This window comes from Rhineura floridana, chromosome 10 (genome assembly GCF_030035675.1).
Source record: "Rhineura floridana isolate rRhiFlo1 chromosome 10, rRhiFlo1.hap2, whole genome shotgun sequence".
In the NCBI taxonomy this organism is placed as follows: Eukaryota; Metazoa; Chordata; class Lepidosauria; order Squamata; family Rhineuridae; genus Rhineura; species Rhineura floridana.
Genome location: NC_084489.1, coordinates 37,281,938 through 37,294,909, shown reverse-complemented (window position 1 = coordinate 37,294,909; position 12,972 = coordinate 37,281,938). Strand labels below are relative to the sequence as shown.

The following is a 12,972-nucleotide window of genomic DNA, read 5'->3' as shown; positions in this document are numbered from 1 at the left end:
TAGGGCTTGGAGATTTCATAAAGTGTCTCCTACCTTCTCTAATTTGAGTACCGGATTCTATGGAGCAAGTACGTTATATATCAAGCCCATAGTGAAATATATCTTATACAACTGCTTTCTTAAAACAGCATCACAGGTAGTGGAATTTGTAAATTGTAAAAAACAATGTCTTTAGTCTGTCTGTACCTCTAAGTCACATGCTTTAGCTTCTAAACTGAGAAATAGTGATGGGCAAGCTCTCCTGGGCCTGATTCAGATTTGGTTAAAACAAATTAGTTTATTTGATACACTCTGGTCATTTGCATAGGTAATTTTAAGTTTGGGGCCCATTTTGAATTGGTTCTGCCATACTTCTATTGATGATTTCATCAGAGCTACACTGAAGTATCTCTCACATTGCTGCCATTCACACACCCTCAAACTGCACTCAGTGCTTGAAAGGACTTCATCACCATAGCCCTATACTCATGTCTTCTCCATGCAGAGAGCAAATTTATAGAGGGAAAGTAGGATTGCACCAGTTGACTTGCCCTCTAACCTCTGCTCATTGAAGCAAAAATGGCAATGTGGTATATACAGCAGTCTGCATGTAGAACCCATTCTCACCTTTATGCAATGCCCAGAAGTAGGAGTGGGACCAGTTGATATGCTGAAGTTAGGAGATTGGGTATGGCACAAACATTAATTTAGGCTTGTGTAATTTCAGCCAGTGAGGCATTATAACAAATGTGATGTCATCACAGTGTCATGTAGTCATGGATATGTGACAATGTCATGAAAGCCAAATGAAATCCTCCCGTTGCCAACAATAAATGGAAGTCGGGAGAAGAAACACCTCTGTATTGCTCAGGCAACTTGTCTAATATTGGCTTGCTGTGTTGTCCTGGGACTGCAGTGAGCATAGGTTTACCTTCCAGACCTGTGTGGCAAGGCTTTTTGCACCAATGTAGCCTCTAGTTCAGGACCAATAACCTGAAAGCCGATAAATGGATGACAGCCAATTAACTGAAGCTGACTTCTGATAAGATGGATGCATTTTAGGTAAGTGGTTCTCAGGGAAATTGGTGCTCATCCCATTCTGGATGGGGTTGCATCTCCCCTAAAAGAGCAGGTGCAGAGCTTAGGGGTGATCCATAATCATCACTTGAGGCCTTGATGGTATAGAGTGACTTTTGCCAACTATTGCTGGTTTGCCAGCTGTGACCATTCCTGTGTAGCCTGGCCACAGTGATCAGTTCTATGGTAACCTCCCAGCTGCATTACTTGAAGGCAACCAGAAGTTTCAATTAATGCACAATTCAGCTGCCAGATTTTAACAGTCTAGTGGATATCTATCACAACTGTTTTGAAAGAGTTACATTGCCTGCATATCCACTGCTGAGCCCAAGCTTTTTAAAGCCCTCTTGGGACCTAAATTACATGAAGGAGTACCTCTTAAGATCTTCAGTGAAGGTTCTTCTTCAAATGTCTTCCCTAGAGGAGGCTGTTATGTAGTTTCAAAGGACTAGATTCTTATTCACACATTCTTTTTTACTTTGTATTTAAACATTCAGAGGCGACTGGTGGGTTCTGCCTAGCACTCCAGAGCATCACCATTATAGATGTTTAAGCCCTCCACAAGTTTGAGGATAAAAGTCGGAAGTGGGGATCCTCCACTATTCATAGAGGCTCCCTATGCAATTTACCATCTTGCATAACGAGGGTTTGTAAATGGTGAGGGGAACTCATGGAAGGCTGTAAAAGTCCACTCCCCCAGTTCCCCCTTTCATGTTTAAGTAAACATCTTACATTGTGTACTTAGACTTTCAAAAAGCCTTTAACAAAAGTCCATCAGCAAAAATTCCTGACTAATCATAGCAGTCACAGACTAAGAGAAGAGTTCCTCTTATGAATCAATCACTAATTAAAGAATAGGAAGCAGAGAGTAGGACTAAATGGGCAGCTCTCACAATGAAAGGGTGTAATAAGTAGGGTCCCATAAGGATCAGTGAAACTGGGTGGATAGGTATTAAAGTGGCAGATGCAATTCAATGTAAGCAATATAAAGTGAAGTTCACTGGGGCAAAAAACCCCTAAGTTCACATGTATACTAATGGGGTCTGATTAGGCAGTGACTTACCAGGAAAGAGACCTTGGGGTCATAGTGGATAGCACGATGAAGATGATGACCCAGTGTGCAGCAGCTGAGAAAAAGTGAATTTCATGCTAAGGATCATTGGGAAAGGAATTTAAAACAAAACTGCCAGTATCATAATGCCATTAGACAAATCAATGGAATTTGTGTGACCACACTTGGAATACTGTGTACAGTTCGGGTTGCTGCACCTGAAAAAGGATATTGTAGAGTTGGGAAAGGTTCTGAAAAGGGTAACCAAAATGTTCAAGAGCCTGGTGGAAATCCCATATGAACAAAGATTACAGCATTTGCAGCTTTTTAATTTAGAAAAAAGGCATATAAGGGGGGACATTATAGAGGCGACTAATATTATATAGGGTGAGGAGAAAGTGGACAGGGATAAGTTTTTATTCATAATACTAGAACTCAGCATCATCCAATATAGTTAAATGTTGGAAAATTCTGGACAAACAAAAGTTCTTCATATAGAACATAATTAAATATGGAATTTTCTCCCACAAGATTTAATGAAGGCCATAAACTTGGATGGCTTTTAAAGAGGATTAAGCAAAGTCATGGAGGATAAGGATGTACTCTCCCTGCACTGTTGTAGACAGTGTGCCTCTGAATGCCAGTTGCTGGGAATCACATGGGGAGAGTCCTGTTGCCGTTGGGTCCTGCTTGTGGTCTTCCCATGGACATCTGTTTGGCCACTGAAAGAACAGGATGCTGGACTAGATGGGTCTTTGACCTGATCTAGCAGGACTCTTCCTAAACTGTATCCAAATTTTGCAGTTCAAAAATAGCATGAAAAAATTCAGGATGTGTGAAGAAACTGTGTCCTTATGAGGAGAAATTTAAATCTAACAATGTTATTCTGTTTTAAACTTTGATTGGATTATAAATTATTAACTCTGTGAAGAAGAAAAAAACACCTGGTCTTTTACTCTTTAATGAAGACAGGGAGATACATTGTATTGGGGTAAAGTTGGCAGTCTGCCAAGAGACAGTTAAAATGATACTGTTCCTAAAGTCATAAATATGTAACCTGTGATGTTTCATTTATACATTTTGCTGGAGGTTTTTATATGAGTTAATGGAATGCAAAAGGTCAGAATGTGATGGATCCTTTTGCGGACACCTCATCAAACCTAGGCCAATGAGTTTTCAGAATTCAAATGAGAATCTGGTCATAGACTGGATGGGCATGCCGATGGGCATACTATGTATGTCATGTCTTATTGGGCTCCTTAGAGCAGGGATTGAAATCCCATGATCTCTGGCCACTGCCCATACTGGCTGGGAGTCCAACAATGTTTGGAAGGCCTATGGTTCCTGAACCCTGCCCTAGAGGAAGGGTATTGTGTTGAAGTTATTGTTGATAGTTTACACAATTTTTTAAAACACATTACTTATTAACGTATTATAGTACTCCACATTTCTCTGATTAGCTGCCCTGCAAAACTGCTGAATGTTTTTGTTTAAATTCTATTCCTGGTGAAGTCTGTGGGGGGAAAAACTATACAGAACTGCAATAATGCTATGGTGATAGTGAGGCTTCTATTTGGACAGAAATATTTACTGAATGGATTTGAAGCAAATCTCTTCTTTTGCAAAGCCATTTACTATTTTCTATTATGACTGCATTTGTTCGACTAAAAAGAAAGAAAAATTAGCTCCAGAGTAGCATATAATGTTTCATTAGCAGATATAACCTTGTTTGTTTGCTTTTAAAAATTTCATTTAGAAAAGGAAATCAGTTTGCACCACTGACATGCTGCCAAATACCTGTTTTATAAACTCCACAACAGGCAATTTCAGGAAGAAAAGAATACTCCATTTATGACTTCAGTATTATTAAGACAAAACATAAATAAAAAGCTACCCATCCAATTGGATTCCCCTGCCCTGGAGCCCTCAGTTAGTTGGATCCTGTGCAGTTATCCCAGTTCAACATATACTAAATGACCCTAATTGTGCCATACACATTTAGTGTTACTGAAATTTCACTAGAACATAAGGAGTGCTTTGTGTGCAGTGCTGTTTGACTGATGATCTCAGGCAGCTGATTATGAAATAAATAACCTTTAGGCCATGTAGTATTGGGTTCTCCTTTTTGAAGCTTGAAATGTACTCTTTCAGTGTCCATTCACACCAGCCTATATTTTCCCTATAGGATCATTTATTTTAACATAATATTACGGTTCATGTAACTGAGTTCAATGTCTTTCAAAATATTTATTTTCCTTTAATCTAGAATTCAATTTAAAAAGTTCATACTTTATTGTAATGTAGTTTCTGGTACATCCAGTATATTAGTATACAATAGTGTATGTAAAAGCATATGTCAAGTGGAAAATCTGCACAGATACAAAAAAGGGCATGCATGACTATTGTAGATCAGTCTGGAAAACAGGAGGCATCTTTCATTATTCATTTCCATTTATCATTACAGGGCACAACTAATTAGATCATGTCACAAAAATTAAGATGAAAGATCAAAAATATTCAATCCATTGCATTTTTGAGGGTACTATCAGAACAGTTACTGATGTTTACATTAAGACTAGCTGCATGCAGAAGATGGAATGAAGAACCCCATTTACAACACCAAATAAATTACTGCTGTGTTTTCTGTGGAAAGTACTGCATGTCCTCTGCTGGTGCATAATCACACAACTGGTTTAATCCATTAGACGTACACTGAAGCTCTATGCTGATGGTAACTTACTGGTCTTACTTTCGAATTGTGCACTAAACCAAAATAGTGGGATGCAAATAGATGCTATAATGGCACCTTGCAGAGACAGGTGCCTTCTTTATGTGAGCTCATAGGTGGAAACTGCAGGGAAGCAAATTTTAGCTAAACATTAGGAGAAACTTCCTAATGGTAATAGTCATTTGACACTGGAACAGACTGCCTTGGGATGTAGCCGGCCCTCTTTCACTATGGGTATTTAAGCAAAGTTTGGATGGTCAGGGACGCTGTAGTATCATGCATAGAAGATACTGCATTGAGCAAAGGACTGAACCAGATGACCTCCAAGTTCCCTTCTAACTCTATGGTTCTATCATTCTGTGACATGACTTTAGCCAGGCTGGTCGTGCAATTGCAGCATGAGCCAGTGAGGATAGCATTCATATGATGAGCCTCCTTTGTAAAGGTAACAGCGGTCCTCCCCAACAATGACTAAAATAAAACAAAGGCCTCACCTGAAAGCTTTTATTCTTGTGTCTGGCAGATTAAAATAAAAGGAAAAGTCAGAAGATTCACAGCAAGTTTATATATAGCTAAATAAAGGGCTCCAATGTTTGCAAAAACAAAATAAGGCGCCCACCCCCAATTTATAACACTTTCATATTTTATACAGTATGTATTGGCAGTATTCAATTTTTTTACAAATAAATAAAATAAACCCTAAATGACAAATCAATCCAAAAAGTTGGTTGAATGTATATAGCTCTGGCAGCTGAAAACCAAGAGGCTCAGTGTCCTTTAGGAATTCTGTCAAACTATGCAGCTACAATTCAGAAATCAGAAATCTGAGAAAGGTGCTGAGTAACAGGTGTAACAACCATAAATACATTTTTCCATTTCCCATGCATGCCATGTTTAAAAAGTATATTATTTACACTTGAACTTTGCTGTCAAGCAACTCATCTCGGGATCTCAGCTTATTTTTATCTAACTTTTACAGCAGTGTGCATAGATTTTTGTCTCTCTTCTCTTTCATCCACAACATTCTAGTCCTCTTGATCCTTCTGTCAGCATTGGCACATACTGTGGAGAATTTTGAATAACATTTGAAAAGCCACTGTAGCTGCTGTCAGAGTGTTCAGGCCTAGTATTGACCCAGTCTGGAACAGCTTATAAAGACTTCCAAGAAGAAGACCAGGCTGGACCCATCAGGGTAGATGTCCAGCAGCAGAGGAAATTGCTCAAAGCTGAACGCTTCTCAAGCTAGCCAAATGTCATCTGTCTCTAGAAGCCTGAAAGATATCTGCTCTTGTCCTTGGTGGGGCAGCATCTGACAGATAGTGGCCTACTATGTATTTTTCTTCCCCTTAACAAGAGGGCTGAAGAAAAACCTTAGTAATGCTTCTAGATAGGTGATATTTAAAATGCAATTACCAAAACCCCTTTTGCAAAGGCAGCAAGAATGCTGGAATGTGGGAAATTACTAAGGAGGATCAGGGGAACAGAAGGATCCTTAATACCTCTCACACTTACTGATTCTCCTTCACAAATGCCCTCATTCTGTTTCGGGGGGAAGGATTTAGTAGGACAACATGAGATTGTGAACTTGGAATGCTTCTCTTGAGAAATGTAGTTCATTTCCTTAGCAACAGGAAACATAACCTGCTCATTTTAGGGTTTCAGCCTGCTACTCTTGAATCTTGCCGAGAACTAGTTTTCAGGGCTAGGGGTGAGCGTGAATTCCAATGAATTCAAACTTAGCACGAGATTTTTAAATAGTCTGCAATATTTTTCAGCTTTGCAAAGTGAATCACTTTGCTCCGAACTTCAGCATCTTTCCCTGACACCAGATTAGCTCCAAATGGGAATGGAGTGAGCCAAGCCTACTGAGATTTTAAAACACAAGCCTAGAAATTCTCACCTACATTAAGGAGATTTTCTAGGCTTCTCTTTTAATCTCTGTAGTATTATACAGCCACAAGAGTGGCTGTATACTATAGCCAGCGTGGGTTTTTCACATTCCGCAATGTTAAATTGAAAATACCCCCATGCCATTCTGATGCTTCCCATAAGCCCATTTCAAAACAAAACCTTACAAAACGTATAGTTCTGAACTCAGAAATACTTGCTTAACAACCCTGTCAATTTTCATGGCGATACACAAAACAGTCAGAAAGAATTGAGAGTTCAAAGACTAACAGGAAAGAAAAAAACCTCAGAGCCCTTTTGGACTTTTTTCTCAGAGAGTTCTCATCTGTTGAAATTCATTAAAAATCAGCCATATTCACAGAGTACCTTTAATCCTAATACTGACCTTGCCCCATACTCTGACCTTCATCTTCTGCAGTTTAAAAGTTAAAAAAAAATGCCTGGCTGAGTTTTAATTAATTTAAGAAATTTTGGCTGGCAGCCTATGATAATGCAGGGCATGCTCAGTAAGGACCAACTGTCAGAACTCTAAAAGCCTCACAGCTGCTGGGCTTGCCTAATCAGGGGGCCACACCCACACCAGACTTTGATTTCACTTGAGACAGTCATGGCTTCCCTCAGAGAATCCTGGGAAGTGTAGTTTGTGAAGGGTACTGAGAGGAGACTCCTGTTCCACTGAGAGAGCTCCAGCGGCCAGGCTGGTTTAATAGTCAGCCACTCTAATTGAAGGTCTGTGAGGGGAACAGGGCATCTCCTAGGAACTCTCAGCACCCTTCATTAACTACACTTCCCAGGATTCTTTGAGAGAAGTCATGACTGTCCAAAGTGAAATAAAGGCCTGGTGTGGATGTGGCCAGGACAGCTTTAGTTTAAATTTGGGTGGGAGGCTACACGTGCCTGCTGCAGAATAAAAAGGTGGGGGAAAGCCTAAAAAAGAATGATACTGTTCAAAATGTTTTCCTTTTGGAAAGGAAAGGGGCTTCCCTTCTGCCCAATGCTCACCCACCCAATCTCCTCTCCCTCCCCTCCTTGCCCCTTCCCTGGGTCAGTGGACTATGACCTGGGAGAGCAGGGTTCGAATCTCCACACAGCCATGAAGCTGACTGGGTGACCTTGAGTCAGTCACTGCCTCTCAGCCTCAGAGGAAGTCAATGGTGAAACCACCTCTGAATACCGTTTACCATGAAAACCCTATTCAAAGGGTCGCCATAAGTCGGGATTGACTTGAAGGCAGTCTATTTCCATTTTCAAACATGATTGCATAGAAATAAATCCCATTGAACTCAAAAAGTATGCAAATGATCAAACTTTCCCTTCCTATCTCCTCCCTCCTATCCCCTCCTTCCCCTGGTGAAGACCTGAACTCCTCTCTGAGATATTGTACTGCTCTACAAATTGGTCAAAATGCAAACACCATTTGGGTTGGTCTTTCACAGTCCAATCCACTTCCTGTGTAGCTTGGAAGAATTTGGTAACATGTGCCTCTGAGCATATGGTGAGTGGTGGCAACCCCTGCAAGCAGCCCAAATAATAGAAAGAAGACATGTGCTGTGCTGATCTTGTTTTAGCAGGGAGGAAGCGACATTATTAAGGCAGTTGATATAGTTCAGATGGTCACTTTGAATATGTCTGATTTCCTTTGCAATGTTAGTGAAGCTTCCTATAGGAAATCATTTTCTTTTTTTCTATTTCTGTGAATATGTGAAGTACAGCAACACTTTGCAGAATTTACACTAAAAAAACTCCAAACATAATTGTGGAATAATGGCATTGACTTCTGCAGAATAGTCTCCAGTGGACCTCAGGAGTGTGTCAATTTGCACAAGATAAAACAGTGGGAGGTGAAATATATTCTAGCAAAATTCTAGGTGTGCTCTATGTTTTTAATTGACCGCGCCCACCTTGCCTTAAATGAAGTGGTTTAAACATAGCAGGCTGAAAACATGCATCCTCTTTTTTCCAACAGCTAAGAGTCATTGCTGAAGTAGCAACATATTGGAATCAGTCTGATTTTACATCAAACTGCAGTTTCAGATTCCACTGTTAATGCACCCAAAATAGAAACAGAACATAACCTTCAATTTGAAACAAAAAAAAATTCCTATCTTCGCCATCATATGACACTGACCAATAAAAAGGCTTTGAAATTAATAAAAATAAAATTGACACAGATTTCTAGGATGAAGAAGTATAATTTTCTAGGTTACATTCTCTGTAGAAACAATCATAACACAGAAAAGAAACAATCATAACACAGCAAAGTAAGAAGAACACCAACAAACATACAAAAATGTCATTCTCCATCTTTGGAGATGTCAGGTGTTGCCCCCACTCACCATATGCTCAGAGGCACCAAATTCTTCCAAGCTACACAGGAAGTGGATTGGACTGTGAAAGACAAACCCAAGTGGTGTTTGCAGTTTGACAAATTTGTAGGGCAGTACACTATCTCAGAGAGGAGTTCATATCTCCTGCTCCCCTGGTGCTTTCACTATAGCTGCCCAATTTCTTTGCTTTTTAATGTTTGATAGAAATAGCTGTGGGCTATAGGTACGTCCTTAAACCGCAAGTTTTTTTGCCTATTAGTGAATTAACTCTCTAAATGCTGTACTTTTAACCCCTCTCCACTCAGTCATCTTATTTGCCGATCTGGTGCGCGCTCTCTCTCTCTCTCTCACTCTCTCTCTCTCACACACACAGAGATGTTTTCCTTTCTCAGCAGTAACGATTGCAATATCAATATTTCTCTGAAAGAAGAAAGATCAGAATGGTAAAAGTGGAATACAGCAGAAAGTAAAGTAAAATGCAAAGGAACCACCTGTCAGACTCTTGGAATGCAGTCAGACCACCTGCAGCAAGGGGATTCCACCCCTACTAAGATCCTTCCATTGCGTTTGTAAAAAGAGAGGACCAGAACACAGGCAAATAAAACATATAAGGGGAAGGGAAGAGGCAAAACCCAAACCCAGTCTGCATGTGAAACACAATGAGATATATACACCTTCCTCAGGAGCAAAGATAACTTGTTGGAATATTTCAGTAGAACATGAAGTCTTAGAAAATGAGACATCAAACATGAGGAAGTGTTTATGAATGAAGTGTAAACCAAAATGTGCTTGGCATTTTACAACTCATTGAAGTTTCATATATAGCATCATTTTGAGCTTACCTTTTAAACTGCTGCCATATTAGAAGCAAACCTGACCAGTGTTGTCCATGCATTGGTAACCTCCAGGATGGATTACTATAATAGTGAGAATGGAAGAGGGAGAGCACCTTCTTCCTGTGTCAGTCACCAAAATGTCATGGGCCAACCTAGGGTTAATAAAATGTGACTAATAGTGATCAGGCCATATATTCTACTAACCTCTTATTTCTCAGAGTGGTTTCACACAAAAGGTTTAAATACTTTCCTGCTTCAATTGGTTTATAACCAGTATGTGAAACATTCATTGGTTACAATGCTTATTTGAATTACAAATGCCTGTCTTCTACTTTCTTGTCCACACTACGTACAATCAAATGTTCACATAAAAAGCATGAGAGATGCTTAAATGTAATTTAACTGCTAAGACAACTTCCCATTTCTTTCAGGTCTCAGTTCCTAAATTCACTTTAGATACTAACCTATCTGTGGAGTTAACTTTACAGTCTTACACTAAACTTCAAAGTCTAGTTTTTCTACCTCTAAACAAGAGTTTTTTTATATTCAAAACTCTCTTTCAACAACAGGTGTTAGAGCAATAAGGAGAGAGCAAAGACAAGTCAAATAACAGATTTGTATTGGATTAAGATGTCCACTACACACAGAATAAAAGTAAAGGCTATATTTTACTTCACTGGTTGTTATTCTGAGTCCTGTCAAACCCAATTCACTTATCATTCTTAGCAGATCTAGCATCAGCCTGAACACTAAATCAATGTTCCATAGACTGACTGTGAAAATCATTTTCAAATGAAATATGTATCACACACAGGCAAATGGATATGTGCAAAATGTCTATATTATAAATCATGAATCAGATGCACAGACGAGTGATTAGTCAACTTCTAGATATTTTCAGTTTGTGTTACATTGTAAAAGCAGAAGTTATTTTTCATTTATTTATAGCTGTTAGAGCGAGATCTATTGACATGCAGTTTGCCAGGAGTCAATCACTTTTCATTTTGTTGACACTTCCAGATTCCTAATTTTAGGCAGGAGGAAAATTAATACAACAAACTATAGTATCCAATCTCTTTCCTACAGAATATTTCAATGCATAACACCGTTGGAGGAGCCATGGCAGCACCGGGGACGCACCAGCTCTCAAATCCAAGGATGCCAAACCACGACACCAGCATTGTTATTCAACAAGCCATGCCATCTCCACAGTCAAGTTCAGTCATAACACAAGCACCTTCCACAAATCGGCAGATTGGGTAAGAACATCCTTACTAGCTTTCATTATCAGTTGGATTAAGTGTTGACCTAGATGGTACACCAGATTTTAGATTTGATGAGTGGATATATGGTGAAAACTTCACAATATGATTGGGACAGACAAAATTTTTATGTACTATTGCTTAGTATTTCAGCCAGTGGGAGACCCATTTATTCAGATAACACACTTTGTTCATCTGTCTGGGACTATTATCTCAAAGAGAGATCTTACATTTCTGTACCGTTTGGAGTCTATAGAGCAATACTTATAGTAGGTGAGAGCCAAAGTAATAGCCTCTTCTCTCCACAGGAGCCCTGGAGCTATCTTTAAGGAGAAAAGTATGCCATCCACCATTATGTTCTCTGACTTCTTATCAAAAGTCCCCAGCCTAATTCCAGAGCCAAGCCAACTCCATTCTATTTAGGCTGAGAATTTTCCAGCCATCCCTTGCACTGGTTCTGTCTTTCATAACAAGCATCCAGCTAAAGTTTTGTCCTTAATAAAAATATATCTTTAATACACAGTTTAGACATCAGTCTTTTTCCTAACGTTTGAAAGATCCATCTATGCATGTTCCATAGATTCTGTATTAGCTGCAGTAAAATGTATGTTGGTCATGTTGGCATATGCTTAAATGCATCTTGCTGGACCCCTGGCCTGAATGAATAAGAATTATATGATCAGTAGCAATCAGTGTGGTGGGGAAGAGCCGTGAAACCATTGTTGCTACAGCTTAACTATACTGTGTTGGTGTGGTAGAGGGTAGCAGCAAGGTTGGGTCTGTGCAGCAGCAGAGTCAATCTTGCTGCCACCCTGTTCCTCACCAGTTTCATCCAAGTAAGCTGCAATGCCAGTGTTGGGAGTCTGGCTCCATGGCTCTTGCCCCACCACAACAGTTGCAAAGGTGTAAGATGCATTCAGAGGTCTTTCCAAATGTCTTTCTTTCAGACAATTAGATTTCAGACAATTAGATTCTTCTGCCAGCTTATGTACCCATTGCTGTGTGGAATGTGGTTCTGTGAGTGTCATGGACCACCTATCAGCTATTGTCATTAGTTTAGCTCATTAGTAATAGAGATAAACTCTTACTCTATGGTGACTGCACTGTGTGATTTTTTTTTTATAAAAAAAACATTCTTAGTAGTAAAGTGTTCCTGAAGGTGTATCACAGCACTAGAGGACTCGTCCAGCACTATTTTTTTTAAGTATCCTTTCTCTGCATCCTTTTTGTTGAGTATCTCACATCCACACAAGAGCTCTGTCCCTGCTTTCATATACACTGTATATGAACACCCTTCCCTTCAGGCTGCAATCCTGTACACATTTTTCTGCACTATGCCCACTGAACTCAATGGGAAAGTTTAAAAAGTATTCCATGTGAACTGGTGGCAGTGAAGTGTTAAGGAATCCTGTTTTTACGTGAAGTAAGGCTGAGGGACCAGGAGAATCCCAGACAATTTGGTGGCAGTGGTGGGATATGAATTTATTGGAATTATCCTGAGAGGGGGAAAGAAAAAGGGGTATTATTTACAAAAGGGGATACTGGTATTAATTTTATCCATAAACGTGCTTGCTGATGGGTTCAAAAGTCTCCAGAGACACCACTGTTGACACTAGCCCCTACGTGGCTCTCCCCACAGGCCAATTACTTCCACAACCCAGTCCAGCTACTGTAGCCAGTCTGCCTCTGTACCCCCAAGCTCTTCTGGTTGTGCTCCCAACTGCTTGGGCAGTTTACCCAGCATTAAAACATCACCTGTGTTGCTTCCCTCTGGCAAGACCTTTCTTCAGGGCAGCCTCTCAGA

General features: G+C 39.8%; 1 protein-coding gene across 22 annotated transcripts in view; it reads left to right on the top strand.

Annotated features, from left to right (window-relative positions):
• The window catches only part of CREB5 (cAMP responsive element binding protein 5), a 400,244-nt gene that overhangs the window by 130,544 nt on the left and 256,728 nt on the right, over nucleotides 1-12,972 (top strand). For all 22 annotated transcript variants that reach the window (XR_009758052.1, XM_061585909.1, XM_061585921.1 and 19 more), the window contains one exon: nucleotides 10,993-11,165. Coding sequence is in view for 21 of the 22 variants with exons in the window: in XM_061585909.1 (XP_061441893.1) it covers nucleotides 10,993-11,165 (173 nt within the window). In the remaining variant the exon portion in view is untranslated. The remainder of the gene's footprint in view (nucleotides 1-10,992; nucleotides 11,166-12,972) is intronic.